The following is an 18,568-nucleotide window of genomic DNA, read 5'->3' on the forward strand; positions in this document are numbered from 1 at the left end:
TTCAAGGCACTTGAATCTCTCTTATTCCTCAAAGCATTCATCTTTAATGTTAGAAAAAAAATAATAGAAATTTATGAAAAGAAAATAATTTCTTTCTTTTTGGGATTTCAGTGAACCAGTTTGAGTGAGCTTTCTGGTAGCTGGTCAGCTGACCCGTGTGGTGGAGTAGAGAAGCTGCAGGAAGGTTGATTAAAACGTGTAGTTTGAGGTGCATATTTTAACTGAAGGAAGCACTTTGAGGTCTAAGGGATCAATGAATGAGACTTAACTCCTAATACTACAACTTTTAAATACAGGAACTCTTGTTAAGCTCCAGGATGTAAGGGTCATTCTGGTGTATCATCACAAGAGCACAGAAGAAGAAAGTGATGTAAAAAGCTGATGTTTTTTGGCACTGTATTGAATGTGGATGGCTTCTGCCCTCAGGTCCCATAGCAGGCCACGTAGGCGATGGGAATTTCCACTGTCTGATGGTGGTGGATCCAAACGACCCCGAGGAGATGCACAGAGTCCACCTGTTCACTGAGAGACTGGCTAGGTATGGTGTCACCTCGCACTCACTCACAAATCTTCTACCAATCAGGATTTCACTTGTTTTTCTGGAAGATTGTCGCCATCCATCGAGCCGTTCACTGCTTCAGGGTTGACAACAACAGGATGTGAGGACACAGCTGTAGCTTAGGTGGCAGAGCAGGTCAGCCACTAATCAGAAGGTCGGTGGTTCGAGCCCAGGCTGCCTCCTGGCTGCATGCCAAATATCCTTGGGCAAGATACTAACCCCGTGTTTGCCTACTGGTGGTGGTCAGAGGGCCCGGTGGCGCCAGTGTCCGGCAGCCTCGCCTCTGTCAGTGTCATGGGTGGATGACTGAATGTAGTGTGAAGCGCTTTGGGGTCCTTAGGGACTAGAAAAGCGCTATACAAATGCAGGCCATTTACCATTTACAGTTCATGTCTGTGACTCATTCATACAAATAAATGTACAGTGTTTAATCAGCAGACATTTTATTCTAGTTTGTCATTTTTATTATGACAAACCTACAGTAAGCAGACCTCACTCTAACTGGAGTCCCTGTATGGACATATCTGATGGGTAATACAGTTGTCCAGGAAGTTAAGCTGCATCCATTTGAGGCGACTCGCACTGGACACGCTGCTTTGAAGCTGACATTTGGTCACTAGCCTGACATATGTTATCTACCCTCTCATGTTTTAGTCGAAGTTGTCCCGCGCCCCCACTGGTAGTTGCGTCAGGCGCTTGCCTTGAAGTTAATAAAGGTTTATCTTGTAATGTGTGCAGTTCTCATTGCCAGTATTTTGTTTTTGAATGTTGTTGGCTATCTAATATGGCCTCTGGTATCGTTGTGCATTGCTTCCTATGTGGACTCTCCCACACAGCACATACAGTTCATGCCCACATGGACCAGCTTCAAGTAGAAACCAGCCCTGCATTCTGTGCAGCTCGAGGAGAGACTTTAAAGCTCCGCCCACCCCCGTGACTGAGCTCGCAGATGTCGTTAACGTGATCAAAGTGATAAAATGATTACAGAGTAATCTTGACTGTTTTTAACGTGTATCTGAACGAACACTCCTCTGAAAAGGTTATTATCGCATACAGTAGTAATCAGCTACATGGTAACACTAAAATTACCATTAAAAAACATTTATTGTACTAGCAAAAGACATAGACAGGAGCCTCGAACCACCTGACAGCTGCTGTAATGTTTTATTTATACTTCCTTCAGATCCCATCAAGCAGACACACACTGTTACTGAATACCAGATGTTCTTACTAACAGTAATCTCCTTTTTTTTAAGTCTTATTGGTTGAGCGCGTATGCCTCATGTACCTGTCAGGCAGCCTGGCCTCACTGCTCCATTTTAGCAACTTTCCTTGTTATTACCTTCATTGTCAGTCTCTCTTCAACACGTTTCTCTTCACCCTAATCCTCCCCACACTCGCCGTAATCCTCCTTACTCCGCTTGCTTATCTTCAAACAAATTCCTCCCCGTTGGAATCGCGCTCTCGCCCATCTCTCTCGGTTAATATTGATTCCAGAGGGCCAAACGTTTAAGTCTTGGGACTTGCAAAGACTTGTGGGCTGTCTTTCTATAGATGGAGGGGTTTAGCTATGTACCAATACAATCTTCTCAAAATCTGTTTTCAAAGACTTTAAACACCACCAGCTATGCCAGGGTCAGGCTCAGACCACAGAGGGTAATGGCATAGAGGATTAGATGGAAGAAAGCCACAGCTCACCTGAATTAGACCTGAGCGAAGGCAGCGGAGACTCCAATGCACGAAACAACTCTAACTCCCGTCCTTCTCCTTTTAAGCCATCTTTCTTCTGATTGGCTGCCCCTTTTCCAACAGCAGGTGGGTGGGGCTTCTGTGCTGTGGACCATGAATTGGCCATATTAAAAATATACACTCTGTATTGCGTCATATAGAGCCAAGAAAACACAGCCTGAAGCCTGAGCTTCTGGCTCACAGCGATTACTTTCGTATGAATGTTTGTGGATAGAAAGTGAAACATTTTGAAACATTTGTAAAGGTTTCAGAAAACTTTCAAACTTTTTGCTCCTAAAAAATTTATTTACTCCTTGCAGGCGAGCCTTGGCCATGGATGGTACGTGTACAGGGGAGCATGGAGTGGGTTTAGGAAAAAGGGCGCTGCTGTGCGAGGAGATGGGGCCTGTGGGCATCCAGGTCATGCAGAGTCTCAAGGACGCCCTCGACCCAAACAACCTGATGAATCCTGGGAAAATCCTGCAGCGAGAAGAGCCATGAGCAGCATGTCCATCTGAGTGAAGTTTGTGGACGCACCTCTGTTAAAGGAGCACAAGCAAACATATGAAATCATTGAAGCAGTGATTTGCAAATTCAGTTAAATCAAGAAAGCTATACGTGTTTTGTGGGATTTCTCACGAATGTTCCTACATGCACCAGAAAACCTGACTCTTGGAAAATGATGAGTGTTAATAGAATCCTTTTTGCTAACTCCAAATTTGAGTTTTTAAGGAAGACCTGGTCTGTTGTTGCAGACCAGCATTATGTAAAGATTATCTTCCACAGATCCTTTCTTTTTGTGTCATTAAAATTAATGTCTAATATGTGGAATCACTCCAAGTGCTGTTCAACCTGTTTATTGCCTGCTGAATACATTTCATTGAAAGTAGACACTACGGTTTATTATGCTTTTGCTTTTGTAAACACTTTACCTAACTGCAGATGAGCATTTTGACACAGGACTCCATTATTCTATTGATCTGCATAGCTGTTTAAAGAGTATCTAGAATTCAGCGACTATATGTTGTATACTTTAAATAAATCACAGTGTGCAATGGTTTCAGTGAAATCCTTGACCATGATGACCTACTTAAAGAAACTGAAAGTTTTTGTTAATTCACAGAATGTAATGTAGGATGAATGTCCATGGGTGAGGTCTGCATCAGCAGGAAAAGCTGAAAAACCTGTTAAGATATATTTAAAAGTCCACAATCTTTGCCCTCTTTCACATTTTTCAAAGCTATACAGTGGGACAGATCCATCTTTGACGACCTGATTCTAGGCCCCAGGCCTTATCTTTGACCTCCCTGATATAGGTTGTCAGGAGGTCATTAATGACAAAAGTACAGTAACTTCTAATAATTTGGAGCGCTGCATTTGAGCGCTACAAAGTTGGCTATTGTTAAGAAGCTACATAAAAGTGAGAAAAGCAAACATGTTAGCTTTTCAGCATGTTAAATTCATTTCACTGTCCGCTAACCGGAATGGAGGCAGCTTTCAAGGAAGCGAGCAAACTTCAAGTAATTTAAGTTGCCATCATTTGGATTCACTGCGTTTTATGTCACAAACCATTAAACAAGAAAATTATCAGAGCCAAATGAACCTTCAGGCTTCTTTGTACCTGGATTTCTTCCTTCTGTCTGTGATGAAGCAACGCTCTACACCACCACACGGTGTCAGTGGTGCATCCTTGAGAGACAAACCTGCAGCGTGTCAGCCAGAAGATCAAAATATAATCCTCATTTCTGCCTCGGCAGCTTTGTAACTATTGTTTTCCCAGCTTGCAGCCACTAACTGAACATTAAGAAAGACGTGAAGAGCACTAACACACTCGCACAGCCACTGAGCTACAATCAAATCTCCTTTTAAATAAAAACACTGCGTGACTTTGTTATAGCTCACTCTGAGTTCTGTTTATTTTATTCTTATTGATTTGCATAGCTGTTTAAGCAGTCTACAGTTCAGTGACTATTTCCTGCAGCCTTTCTAATAAGTCATATTTGTTTTCCGTGAAATCCTTGACGATGGTTCAGGAGGTCTTTAAAAAAGATGCATTGAAACTTATAATTAATAACAACCACAAAATGATCACAAAGAGACCACGCATTCATTTAAAAAGACAAAAGAAGAAAATAAATAAGTGCAATATACATTCTAAAGTTATATTTCATGTGGGTTTGAAAAAAATCCACACATGCAAAAGAAAAACGCTATTTTCTCCCCATTTTACCTGAAAAAAATATACAAATATAGCAGAAATGGGCTGGTAATCCAGTTTTCACCACCTCTGTTAAGTGGCCTTTTATGACTAAACTAACTAATGATGATATGTTGAGAATGTTATTAAGGGTGTTAATGAATCCTTTACTTCATTAGCGTATTTTTGGTAATCCACTCATTGAGAGTTAATGTTTAGTTATACTTTAATAAACAGATTTTTGACTCAGATTCTTCACAGCTGCGGACCAAACATGTCAAATTTGTTAACATTAAATAAAGTTAGAAGTCACGTTTCCTTTATAAATGTATTAAATGTATATGGGCAACTTGTTAAAAGGCGGCACTAAAAATTTCCTGGTTATGGATTCGCTGGAACTATTAAAAAAAAAACTGGCTGAGAACCTGCTTACACTGTGTTTTTGTGAGCTTGATTTTTTTTATTATACTGGTGCAGTGTGTGTGTGTGTGTGTGTGTGTGTGTGTGTGTGTGTGTGTGTGTGTGTGTGTGTGTGAGAGAGAGAGCATGAGAAGCAAGGGAAGCATTTTAGTTTTACTAACAAGTTGATTTCTTATCCTCTGTGTCAAAAAGCAGTTTTTCCTCTTCTAATTTGTACTTCCTGTGTGGAGACTGTGTAGCAAACCTTGTTTCTTTTATTCATTTTACATTCTGTGTGTGATGTTGTCTGTTATCAGTGTTACTAAGATCTCATGTTAAACCTCTACACCTGTGATTTCTACTCATTTTGGGCCTTTTATCCAGACCTGTCATATTAGTATAATCACCAACACACTGCTCATGTTTCATGGCTCATTTTTTTTGCTTTGTTATTATATACTTTACATTTACTTAACTGTTTTTACATTTTGAATGCTGTCATCATAACTGTTTTAAGCGTTCATCCATTACCTTTATGAGCATTAATACTGAAAATCAAAACTACAAGTGAATTAAATATTTCATGTCTAACTGACTAATTGAATCCATATTTGCTTATTTATTACTTCTTAGTACTGCATTAGAGCCTATCACAGCAGCTGTAATGGGATGAGACGTGGGGCTATTCTGAAATTAATAAAATAAATAAATAAAAATCTTTATTTTCTTTGGAAGAAAATAAATTTTACATTTATATTTATTATTTCTGTATGTTGCGGTTCCCACATTCCTTGAATTTGCAGGGTCTGGACAGCAGCCTTTGTAATCTTATAGAATATTCAGGTTTTTAATCTTCCTCTAAGATTTCTCAGTGTTTTATTATAAATGTATGACTTTAAGCCCTAAAAAACATTTTTCTCGAAATATTACCCCCAACTCCTTCTACCCAGTTTTTTTTAATTATTGTGAGTTCATGAGGAGCCCTCACAGTTTGTGTTGTACATGTACAATGACAATAAAGGGCTATTGTAGTCTATCTAGAACAGTAACAATATGTCATCATAACTTGGTGCCTTTAGATAATTATTTATTAATAGTAGCTAACCATGGAGCTGTACATTACCACTGTTTCTTTAACAATGTATTCATTAGCCTGATTTAATAATGTGGCCTGTATTTTGACCTTTGCCCCTCATTTCAGGGATTTTTTACTTTAAGCTGTATTTTTGTTTTTATCCCTTATTCCACTATTTTGCAGCGGTGCTTTAAATCAGCTGGAGCTGATTGTGTGTGTCTGGCTTTGTGTGTGTTTACATGCCTGTGGAGCAGAGAGGGATCCATTTATAGGCTTGCTGTCATTATAGCGGATAGATTAACACCTACTGTACTGTAAGTACTCAACAATAGTTTACCTTATTGGGTAGTAAACCCAAGAAGGCTGCACGAGTCTGACTTTGTTTTACTGTGGAAGAACAAAGAGCCAAGGAGAATATAACCAGCCTAATTACACACACAGACACACACACATGCAGGATTAAACGGAGCAGGCCTAATCCCAAACCAAACATGGTCACCAGTGATCCCAATAATTTAGCATACAGGATGGTGGCAAAATCTGTGAATAGCCTGGTAATGACATCAGTCTGCAGGACTAAAGACTCAAGGCCTGACCTTGTGGGGCAGCAGCAGAGGAGCATCGACGATGCAGAAGAAAAGGGGTTAATTAATGTTTTAATTAAGAATTTAATCTGAGAGGGGATTCACCAACCATTCAGATATATTCCCAGAATGTTTTAATCCAGACTCTTTAAGACCTGTGACTGTTTATATACAGTGCTTTCCTCCTCAGTGCATCATTGTAAACCATAGTTTTATAATGGTGAACACAAAAATATGATATACAGCTCTGGAGTTGTAAAAACAATAGAGTTCAAAGTTTTAACAAACAAGGACTCCCCTTCATAAACCTCAAAGTGGTTCGGTCCACATCCTGCTGCATCTTTTACCTTGCAAAGGTGAACTGAAAGGATGTCAGTGGAATTAAACATATTAATGCTGCTGTACGGACTTTATTCTGGAGGTCAACCCACCATGAAAATCATCAGAACTTAAAGACTTGACTGGATTTTCAAATCATTTTCAGACTGTTTCGTGACATTTTTTAATTTCTCATGTAGTTATTCCTCAATTCGTCCAAAATCCAGCACGATACCACGATAACCATAAATTGACTGTCTGATAATGTAGAAACTTCATAGCTAGAGCCGATATATCTGTGACAGGACAGATACTGGACGATAACTAACGAGCGATCAGAGCAGTTTAAAATTATTCTGTCTTTGTGTATTTTTATGTCAGTTCTTTTGTTTCCTTTGTTTGTTTGCTTTTTCTTTCGGCTACCTGGTGCGTTCCCCCTCCACCGCCGTCACACCTGTCCTGTCCTAAAATGCCCCATAATCCAACATGTGAAAAAAAAGAAAGAAAAACAGGCCAATCCCATGTCGGGGAATTAGAAACGGCGTGCATCTGTCTCCCATACTGTCTGTATTTATGATCCGAGCCTGCGCACTAAGCGCGTCCATTGTCTGGCCAGCAGCAGCAGCAGCGGCTGAGACGGAGCGGAGAGGAGCGGAGCGGAGCGCCGATCTGAGCGCAGGGGAGCGGCTTCACTGTGACCCCGATCTCCGGGGGGTGGGAAAAAAAGCGAGCCCACCAGACCGGACGGACGACGTCATTTATTTGTGTGTGTGCGCGCGTGTGTGTGTCAGAGACAGACCGTCGTTTTGCTGGCGGTCAGACAGACAGCAACAGTTGTCACGATGTCTGAGATCAGATGAGGGCAGAGCAGCGGAGGGAACACTGCGGCGCTGCTGTGATCCGGGCCGGCCGCCTGCGATGAGACAGCCGCGTTAACCAGCCGGGACAGCAGGGCAGCAGCGCAGCGCGCGCATCTGTTCGCGGAGCGCGGATTTCGGCGTCAGTCAAACGCTCTCCGCTCGTTCCTCCCGGTGGTGTGTGCGGGTGAGGTGAATCCAGACGTCAGGGCTGGCTCATGTTCCGCTCAGCAGGGAAACGGGCTGTTGCGTCTGCGGAGAGTCAGAGCTGACGAGCCTGCCGACACACACGGACGGATAGGCAGGCAGGCAGGCCGACAGACAGACAGGAGCGAGGGGAGGGGGGCACAGCCTGCCCTCTGCGGATCGAGCCGAGCCCCCTCCTGTACCCACCCAGAACCCCCACCCACTCCTCTCCCCGCTTTGGATGGGGGGAAAGCAGAGCACGGCGGGGCGGCCCCGGGGTGCTTTTCCCGGTGTCTCTACGGATGACAGCGCGGTGCCACCCTCGGCCCACTTTGGTCACTACCGGCCGAGCGGCACCATGGGCCTGCGGAGCCGCTCGGTGAGCTCCGTGGCTGGGATGGGCATCGAACACAGTCCCGCCGTGCCCTTCGGCTTCTACACCCCAAGAGGAACGGACTCGGATCGAGCCGGAGGGGGGTCAGGGGGCACTACCGCGGCCCCTCACGGGACCGGCTACCAGGACACTGGGGGCGGAGGGCACCACACGGACGGGGTGCTGTATCTGGGGTCCCGGGGGTCGCTGGCTGACACCTTGCCCCTGCACATCGCACCCCGCTGGTTCAGCGCGCACAGCGGTAAGGTCTGCAGGCTACACACACACACACACACACACACACACACACACACATACACACACACACACACACACACACACACACACACACACACACTGTTAACCAGCAGATATTCGGGGGACGGCTGACGGATTAATCATCGCACAAAAAAGCACGAACACATTCCCACGGACACCTGCTCCTACTGCCAGACACCTACCTTGTTTACCTGCAGGTAGGCTGCTGAACGACACCAATGCGGTGCCCATAAATTTCACCGCAATCACGGGGAAGTTAAGCCCGAGGACGCACTCAGAAACAAGCAGAAAGGAGGCTTTTGTCTGAGAAAAATAAGACTGCCCTGTATGGAAAACATGTTGTGCTTCACGTTCTCTCCGCTGGCTGTAGGGGAAAAAAAATCTGGGGCACTGGATGAATTTTTTCAGCAAGAAACTGGAGATGTCGATGTTTCATCATTGGTGATGAAATGTGTTTAAAGCTCATTTCTGTGTGCGGATGTTTTGGGGAGAACATAGTCACCGCTGCGCCGTCTGCGTAGGTCATTGCTTGTTGTGTGAAATGACTCTAATAAGCCTGTTGCCAAATCTGGCTGGGTCAATTAGCCCAGCGATTATAGGGGAGAGAGGGAGGGAGGATGGATGGGGGGGAGGAAGGGCTGAGAGGGCTGTTCATGCTCATCATCGGCTTACCACCCTGCACAATATGTCTGTGTGCGCCTGAACACAGCTGCACACTCACAGGTATATGTAGGTCTGATGTCGGGCGCCTCCTCACACTCACAGTGAATATCAGTTTGGCTGTTTCCTGTGGCGCTTAGAAGGAACAGCAGCACTTCAGAGACGAAAAGAGAATCAGCTGGCACATAAATCTGATCCTTCTGAAATCTTAGAGGGTCATTTGCACTTAGAAATGCCAATTTCACCGCTTTCAGTGGTGTTAAAACACAATTTATTGTTATCATCATTATTATTTTACAGCTGGTCATGTAACATTATAAGCTGTGTAGACCTGCCATGTCAAACTCATTTGAGTTTATGACCAAATCACATTGGTTATATACGTGATTTATGACCATATATAACAAATGTGATTTCAGTTGATTAGTAGTATGAACTGCACAAACTGAGTCATCTTTTTTAAATACAAGTGCAAACGTCTGGGGGTTTAGGGAGCCAACCTTACCCACCAGAAACAACGCTTAGCCACATATCCATCTTTGGATGTAGTATAACTTTGTGTATTCAAATATTTAATAAGTAATTGAGGAACCTTATAAACACTGTCTTCTCTCCATTACACAAAGCAGCCTCAGCCTGGTCCCCAGGCTCTCATTATCAGCGCTCTGACCGGCTCATGGAAAGAGAATAACAAGTTGGATGTCAGTATACATGTTGTTTGCACCTGGCCTACATTGTCCGGTGACTCCAATGTGCTCTCATAACCAGGTTGGAGGATCGGAGTGTAAAACTGGAGAAATGAGCAAAAATATGTAAATATTAAACAGACAGGAAGCAGAAGCATGGTCACAGCTGAACAACCTTTGATTTTCAGCAGATCTATTGGGTTTCTGTAGAGTTCACCAAGTTAAGCTTATGACTCACACCAGTACATTCACCATTACAATAAAGAATGGAAGGATTACTGAAGGGCCTGCTGTGCACAAGGCTAAGGGGAACATAGGTCCATTAGTCCACCACAAAAAACCACAAAGAGGTCCAAAGTGTCCATAAAGAGATGCAAAATCACTGGAGAAAGGAGAAACAAAACAACCATAAACATAAAGTTATGCAAAAATACAAAACATCAATAAAGAGACTGTGCATAATAGCTACAGAGAGAAATAAGATGTCCATAATGAGATGCAAAATAACCATAAAGATATGCAAAGAGACACAAAACGAATGCACAGAAAAATAAAACGCCCACAGCTACAAATAAGCTCAAAATAGAGATGCAAAGCATCAATACAGAAAGTAGAAACAGTTACAAAGATATGGACAATAAATATAAAGAGATGCAAAAAGGCCATAAAGAGATGTAAAAAAGCTTCGAACATACAAAATGCTCATAGAGAAGGCAGAAATCATGATAGAGAGATGGAGAGTATTTAAAAAGAGATGCATGACAGCTACAGACAGATCCCAAACTTCCATAACACAATGTAACGTGACTCTGAAGAGATGCAGGGTAGATGCAAAGAGCTGCAGAAACATGCAAAATTATCCGAGTCAGAAAACAGCTCCAACTACAAAACGGCAGAAAAAGTGACACGAAGGTTGCAAACTAGCACGTGAGGAAGGCAGCTCTGACCAAAATGTCACTGTTTTAATGCTGTAATAAAAAAACTGGTTGCTTTTGTTGCAAGTTTTGCCATTTTTCATCTGTCTACGCTTTAGCACGGCTTTTGGTTTATAACTTTTCTCGGCTGGGTTTTATTCTGGGTGTTTTTCTTGGCTGCTTTTAGAACCACAATAGAGCTGTGTCAGAAAATCCAGGACCCTCATTTATTTCCACTGCGAGCGCACAGTGGGGTGCCACCGCAAAGGGCCCCGGCAAGAAAACGCCCGTACTCTGTCAGAAAAAGTCCATCCCGGTTCAAAATGATCAGCGTCACTGAGCTTTTCACCGTCAGCCAAAACCATGCGTGAAACTGTCTGTATTTAATAGACAAGATCAAAAGATCACTGTCGCCTGCTTTTTTAGCTTTTATTCTCATTTATTCATTGACCTGAAAATCTTTGGTCACAACTTGTTTTCAAAGCTTAGCAGGAACTTTTTTGTCAGGTGGGAATTTGTGTTTATTCCCGTCGTGCACAGATGCTTTATGTAATCACGAAGCTCGGAAACCGTTACACTGTTGTTCTGATCAGGACTCTCATCAGACCACATCCTAAAGTTCAATTAAGCTGTTAGCACGTAGCATCATGCTACATAATACTATAGTCCTAGTAGTGTAACTACATAACATTATTTTGCACAGTATGATTTGTTTTCTTCCTTTCTCTGCACATTTATTACCAAAAGCCTTGAACCATTCCAGCAATCAAAAGAACTGCCCTTGAAATCAGACAGCGTAAAGGATTTATTACTCTAATTACCTGAGGTCGACCCCATCTAGCAGATTCTCTTTCTTTGAAAACAGCAGGGTGACAAAAACATCACAATTAAATCTTAATGTTCAAAGCAGTGCGTCTCACCTTGCTGTCTGTAATCAAAGGCCTCACACGCAGCCGCTGGTCTTTAGGGAAAAATGGCTGTGACTGGTTGGTGCGTGGCTGGAGGTTGCTGCCATTAATTTGGTACTAAAGAGGTGTACAAGGCTGCCTGCAGATTGCTGCAGTTGGCAGCAGTCAGTATGGAAAATGACAACATGTCAAGCAGGTTGAAATCTCTTAAAAGTGTGAAAGCAGAAACGGAGAAGTTTGCTTTTGAAAATAAAAGTTCCGCCTTTTCAAATGCATTGGTTGCAGCGGTGCAGCACGCTCTTTGCAGCAACCACTTGGCAACTGGTTGGGGAGTGGAATATGTGTTTTTTCTTAGTGGCCGGTGTTTGCTGTGTCTGTAGTCTTCATGTTTCTGCACCTTTGGGCTCATCTGCCTCCATCTCACCCAATCCCAACATCCTCTCTGTCACGATAAACGCTCTGCCCGTCCTTCTTCTGTTGTATTCTAGGCAAAAGACGGATGCAACTGAATTTTAACAAGCCTCTGTGTGTATTTAAAAACTGCTGTCAGGGAGGCGCAGTTACAACATAGTGATGGGAAAACATGTTTTATCAGCTCACCATATTGCTCATGTATCTGTATCTGTTTTACAGCTCAAATTTAGGAAGGAAAATATTTAAATATAAAGTTTATGGTATACACTATTTATTTATTGACATGACTGCAATGATTGCTGCTGGGAATGCTAATTTAAAGTGTTATCAGAACAAGTCTGCAGCTCCCCCAGGGGGCAGCTCCCAGCTGTGAGCGTGGTGTAGAACTTTGGGTTTTTCCTGCAGGCTGTCACTCTAAATGTTTAGAGCTGCTTCTACAGTATTACATACAGTCTGGGAAGCACATGGATCCAAGCTACGATTACCTCGCACTACTTTTTATAAGTAAAAAGCTGCGTCCATCCCGTCCTTGTGTTTGGACACAGATTTTTACTTATTTGTGGCGCTATCGCTAAATCGAGTTAGTCGTTATTAAAATGAACTAGTTGTGTCAATTTTCTCAAATTTCACGTCATTGTTAGCTTTGCTAAGTTTCCTCTCACACCGACATCAACCTCACAAACTCTGTTGTTGTGATTTTCTGCTATATAAATAAAGCTGAATTAAAAAGATTGTGATGCAGGTGAAAACTAGCAGTTCTGACAGAACATGAGTTACTTTGTTTTGATTTCGTGGACAAATATGGACAAAAGAGTAATTTTTAAAGTAAAAATAACGCAGTGCAGGAGCAGCAGAAATATATATATAGTTTTCATGGTGTTCATGGTGTTAACAGGTTTGGGTTAAAGACAAAGAGCAGACTGTCGGCTGATCTCGTTAGACTGATTTGCTCCATTACAAAATCACCAAGTTATGTTGAACTCTGTGCAGCATCAGCTCATGTACATGTTCTTCTTCAAACACACTTTATGATCCTTCAGCGATGATTTAGAAAAAAATTTTTTTCCAAAAAAACAGGGAAACTCTTAAATACCAGAGCAGATAAAAATACTCACACTTCAAACGAATGCTCATTTGTGGCTTTTGTGGACCATGAAAATGCCACATTTCTTGGTAAAATGGATTACTTAAATTTTTTTATTATGAAGCTTAACTGTAGCATTACACAAATGCAATAATAAAATGGGCTTTGAAGGAATATCTTCTGCAAATCAGGTCTGTTTAGGCGTCTGAGACGAAAACATAAGAGCCACAGGTGCGACTTGGAAAAGCTCGATCGAGTTCGCCAGAACGGACTGACCATCTTTTTAAAACAGACAGTTTATGATTTGTTTGTTGCTCTCTATGAATCTGCTGTCAGATTTGCTGTATAGACGTTGCTGAAGTACAAGAGAACGTTTGAAGACACTACGGTGCCCCTGTGCCAGTGCAACAGGATTAATGGTTAATACAGATGTAAATATAAGAATCCTTCCATAGATTCCTTGAATCACTTGCCTCTTTTTATATGAGGGCTCTGCTTTACCACATTTGGAAGCTCATTTGAAGTTTGGGCTCCTTGTACAAATGTCCAGAGATGCAGATGTCATCATTATTTTACAAAATAGCCAACGACAGTGCTGGGATGTCCTTTCGGTCCTTTTAGCTACTTAGATAAGTCATCTTTTTTATTACAAGGACAAACATGTCTGTGCGCCACCTCTACTACCTTTGGTATCAACCTGGGACTGAAGTAGCAATCCTCACTTTGTCCCTCTAAGGATTGTATAGGAATTTCTTTTACTTATGTATTAATCACATTATTTTATTGTATGATGTCTTGGTGCCACTGGACTTTAACATGTCTCACACTCACACAGTAAGACAAATGGTGGGGGTCTAGTAAGGAAGTTGGGGGAAGCAGACAGCTCCACAGGAAGAGTCTTTTGTCTCTTCGAGGACTCTGGGAGGTAGCAAGGGAGTGTGAACCTTAAGGTGTGAAACAGCTGTGTACTGCCTTTTGTTCCTGAAGAAGGTATTTAACTGAGAGCCATGTTAGACTCAGGGAGACTCTGCTGATCGTCTGCCCCGCGGTCATGTAGGCTCTCCACAGGCTTGGTTGTCTGTTCTTTGTGTGTTTTGATTAAAGAATGTTAGCTATCGCTCACCGCACATCTGCAGGCTTTATTTAATGGAAACCTTCCACAACAGGGTCCAACAGTATCTATACGTCTACATACACAAATCCTTGTTTTATCCTTCGATGAAAACACATCTGCTGTGGAAAATGTCTGTTAATCAGACAGGCCACACGTGCCTCCATCCCTTTGCCCTTGGGAGGTCGGTGTGTGTTTGTGAACACGGTAGAGAGCGAGCGCAGGGGGAGAGCAACGCCAGCCTCAAAATCATCATCACAAGGGAGAACAGATTGTGTCTTTGAAATTCAAGTAAAGGCCAGTGATAACGCAAAAGTGTGTGTGTGTGTGTGTGTGTTTGTGTGTGTGTGTGTGTGTGTGTGTGTGCGCTGAGCTATTCAGATGCTAAGAGATCCAGGCTAATGTTTATCATGACACAGTCCAGTACGAGCTTTGCAATTGCATTTTAATATGACCTCGCCTCACATCTTGCCTCAAGATCGCGTTAGGTTGCTTCATCCTCGCATCCATGTTCGGTCCCCAGCAGGTGGAGGTCAAACAGGCCACACGGTGAGCCGCATCACATGGCTTCTGCTTGAGTCTGGATTTGGGGATTTTTACAACGTTCATTCATGTTTTTGCAGCAGCTTCATCTCACTAGCCCTCTGCTGACAGAACACATGGCAACGGGCATCTGTGCGAGTCGGACCCCACAGCGAGGAACTGCTGTGTTGTGTCTGCAGCGGGTATTTGGATATTCAGTAACAAGCGGCGTGATGAAGTGTTTCATGTTTAAAGAAGAAGTGATCCTGCAAACTTCAAAGCAGATTTTGATAGCTGTTTAATGGCTTCATATATTTAAAAATAGCTCAAAAGTGCTTATAATATCGGCTTTTCTCAATCAATATTTGTGGGGTTGGATTTTAGGTCATTCAAACATGTCACAGATCACCTTTTTGATGTTTTATAGTCTGATTAAGGTTGGATTTCAGGAAGATGCTAAGCCATGTATGCATGTACAATACAGTTACAATAATTGAAAGTTCAACAATGGATAATAATTTGTTTTTTTTTCATGTGAAAAGTGCAAAGTGTTGCATAAGTTAGCACGGATACAATTTGAATATTAATATTTAAGTAAGTAAGTTGGGGAAAAATGCATTTTGTGTTCACTCCGATGTATCCAAGGCAGAAACGGTTTTTTATGGACATAAAAATGTGGCCTGCAAAAGTTAAGTAACAGAAACCAGTCTTGTTTCATAACACTTGTGTTTTTTTCTGCTTCGCTTTGGTCTTGTATGTAAAAGGCTTTCTTCAGTTCTTAATTGCTTTCATTACTTCCAACGTTCCACATCTGCTGCCAGTGAGAAGCATGAAAGGCCGAACAGTTTGAAAAGGGTTTGAACTTGGAGACCTTCCTTTAATGCTGGAGTGTCTGTAATTAATATGTCAAAAAAACAGACAGATGTGACAGAATGGCGAGGCCAGAAGAGAGGCACACCAGACTGAATGAATCATTAAAGGAAACGGACAGAAAAGAATAAATCTGTTCATTGTTGTGAGATGTCAGCGTGATGTAACTGAAGGACAGCAGAGGGAGAGAGCGCAGGAAATGTTGTGACGAATAAAGACAGTTTAACTATTCAGTCCCCATTTTTACACTCATGCTGCTCTCATCTGTGTACTATAGCGGTAGCACAAGTAAAACCCAAGTTATGACATCCATAAACGCCAATATTGAATCTGAAATTGGTGGAGAATTTTGAACTTGAATTAGGTGTAGTGCAAAAAAGTTTAGAATGCAGTTAGAAAAATATAGCCTACTAATATTTAGCTAAGAGCACAAAAGGTAGGCTACTGATAAAAAGCTTCCGGTTGTTGTTCTTGTTGCTAGCAGGAAAAAGTAGAGTGCCCTCTGGTGGACAAGCCGTGCGACGTCAACACTCAGAGCACGGATGAAATCCTTACTTTTTAAATTGGAATTTGTCAGCTATTATAAATATTGATACTGATGGATGTTTGTGGAGGAGCGTGGGGATAGTTATAACATTTCTTAACATCTTTTAATAATAACAGTAATTAATTAGTCATACAATTAATTAACTAGACCCCCATCCCTTAACCGGATAAACAGAAGAAAATGGATAATCAGGCTCTGGCTCAGTGGCCCTGTTAGGATGTTGGTGGTCTTTATCTACTCGACTGACATAGATAGGTTAGAACCGTCTCCACCTAAAGCAAATTCAAAGACTTTATGTGAAGTTTGGTGAGGCACAGGTGTACAAGAAAATTTGCAAATCTCTCAGTGAAGTAACACGTCTGACTTCACAGTACAGCCTAGCGCTTTGGCGAGCCTTTTATTATTGTATCCATCAGTCAGAGTCACAGTCATCCTTAGACCAACAGGCCTCCCCTCTACCCTCCTGCCTCTTTATCGGCATAGCCTTTCAATACAGCATCAGTGCTTAATCAATACACCATTTGCACTTTTTTTCTGACCAGCAAGTTTAATCCCTGCCGGCTCTGACTGCGAATTCCCCAGCGGTAAATGGCAAGTGGAAAAGCATTTCTAAAGCTTGATTACATCGCCTGCTTGAACAGAACAGGGCAGAAAACAATGGAACAAACTCAGTACAATCAGAGGCCTTTGCAGATGCTTCACAAATGTCCCAAGACCACAGAGGGGCTCATTTGCCCATTTCTTACAGGGAAGAGTAGAAGTGATGAGCTGGCTGCTTATTTGAAGAATACTTTTAAGTGATTTGAATTACTGGAGTGCTGAGCTCAATAAGACTTTTATATCGGCATCCAAATTTTTTGGATGTAAATTTGTCGTGTAACATATAAGCAAACCAAATGGTTTGCTTTTTTGTAAAAAAAATGTGTCGTTTTAAAAAACATCCCAAAAAAATTGAGTTAATGTGAAGCGATGATGAGCTGGTCCCGATTTTTCTACACAAGAAAAGAATGAAATGAAGATTCTGGGTTCATCCAATTCTCCAGAGAAGGCAGCAGCAGGGAGCATTTCTTACATATTTCAGGATGTCAGTGGGGCAGTTTGAGCTCGTGTTGACAGAGTTGGGACCACATCTGTGTGTCTGAGGTAGGACAGTGTTATTTTACTATTTCTATATCGTTTGAAAATTCACTACCAGTGTGTGTTTTGAGCTACTTCTGCCCTTGTTGCCAAATGGAGCGATCTGATTGGTCATATGGAGCTTGATCAAAAAAAAAAAAAATCTGAAAATTTATCCTGTAAAATTATGTTTTTGGTTTTAACAGCTCCATTAAGAACCGGTGAGTAAAAAATTCTTTTTCACAAATTGTGTTTGGTGGTCTGCTGTGTAAAACCTTTACTAATATATTCATTGCCAGGGACGTCCCCATCTTTATATGGAACACATTCGATTATCTAATGCTAGCTAGCTAAGCAAATAACGTGAAAATGTAAAAGTAATTTTGATGATTTAAAATTAGATTTATTTGATGTATAGTAACAAGTGAAAACTGCAGAGTTTGATCCTTAGAGGAGACACAAGTCAGTTTGAGGTTGCGTCAGGAAGAGCAGCCTGCGTAAAAATGGCAGGACAGAAGAATAAGACATTGCAATCATATAGTTTATGCTAAAACGCACACCTGGAGCGTACAGGCCTCTTAGTAGCCCAACTTTAAAGAAATTCTACTCGCAAATCTCATACTGGGTTTAGTATCTAAACTGCTTCAGCCTGCATACAGTTTCTAGTGCCTCTGCTGCTTTGCAACCCACCTCCACCTCACCTCCTTTGTGCTAGTTAAGCTGTTTCGGATTCAACAGTTTGTTGTCACTGATGCCTGTTTTGTTCTCTGAGAGGGTCTTAGGCACCTCTTCTCTGATCTTTTAGCTCTTTGAACATGCGCCACACTTACAAACAGAACTTCAGTGATGTACATTCATACTATATTGGTCCTGACAGGATTATATTCCCTGTTATTGTTGACCATTAACAATAGATCTGTGCTGTTCACATGCAGAGTTATTAAGTATGAAATAAAGGTTTGTAAACTCGTACCCAAATCAGTGAGTGTAGAAATCCATGGGCAGAGGAAAACACAATTTCACACTTCCACAAGCACACATACTGCAAAAATGCTATTGCACTGTTATACACACTCATAATAGACACAAACACACAGGAAAACAAAGCTTTTCTCTCTCTCTCTCTCTCTCACACACACACACACACACACACACACACACACACACACACACACACACAC

The 18,568-nt window shown here is 42.0% G+C and overlaps 2 protein-coding genes across 2 annotated transcripts in view; both read left to right on the forward strand.

Annotated features, from left to right (window-relative positions):
• Nucleotides 1–3,347, forward strand: part of ldhd (lactate dehydrogenase D) — a 46,711-nt gene extending 43,364 nt beyond the window's left edge. Inside the window, exons 10-11 of the mRNA XM_005748779.1 lie at nucleotides 427–538; nucleotides 2,608–3,347. Of these exons, the coding sequence (XP_005748836.1) occupies nucleotides 427–538; nucleotides 2,608–2,788 (293 nt within the window). The 3' untranslated portion in view covers nucleotides 2,789–3,347. The remainder of the gene's footprint in view (nucleotides 1–426; nucleotides 539–2,607) is intronic.
• A 4,160-nt stretch (nucleotides 3,348–7,507) lies between these two features.
• The window catches only part of znrf1 (zinc and ring finger 1), a 63,568-nt gene continuing 52,507 nt past the window's right edge, over nucleotides 7,508–18,568 (forward strand). The window contains exon 1 of the mRNA XM_005748780.1: nucleotides 7,508–8,538. Coding sequence (XP_005748837.1) covers nucleotides 8,145–8,538 — 394 coding nt within the window. The 5' untranslated portion in view covers nucleotides 7,508–8,144. The remainder of the gene's footprint in view (nucleotides 8,539–18,568) is intronic.

Source organism: Pundamilia nyererei, unplaced genomic scaffold, assembly GCF_000239375.1.
Source record: "Pundamilia nyererei isolate P.nyererei 1_Seehausen unplaced genomic scaffold, PunNye1.0 scaffold00229, whole genome shotgun sequence".
Taxonomy (NCBI): domain Eukaryota; kingdom Metazoa; phylum Chordata; class Actinopteri; order Cichliformes; family Cichlidae; genus Pundamilia; species Pundamilia nyererei.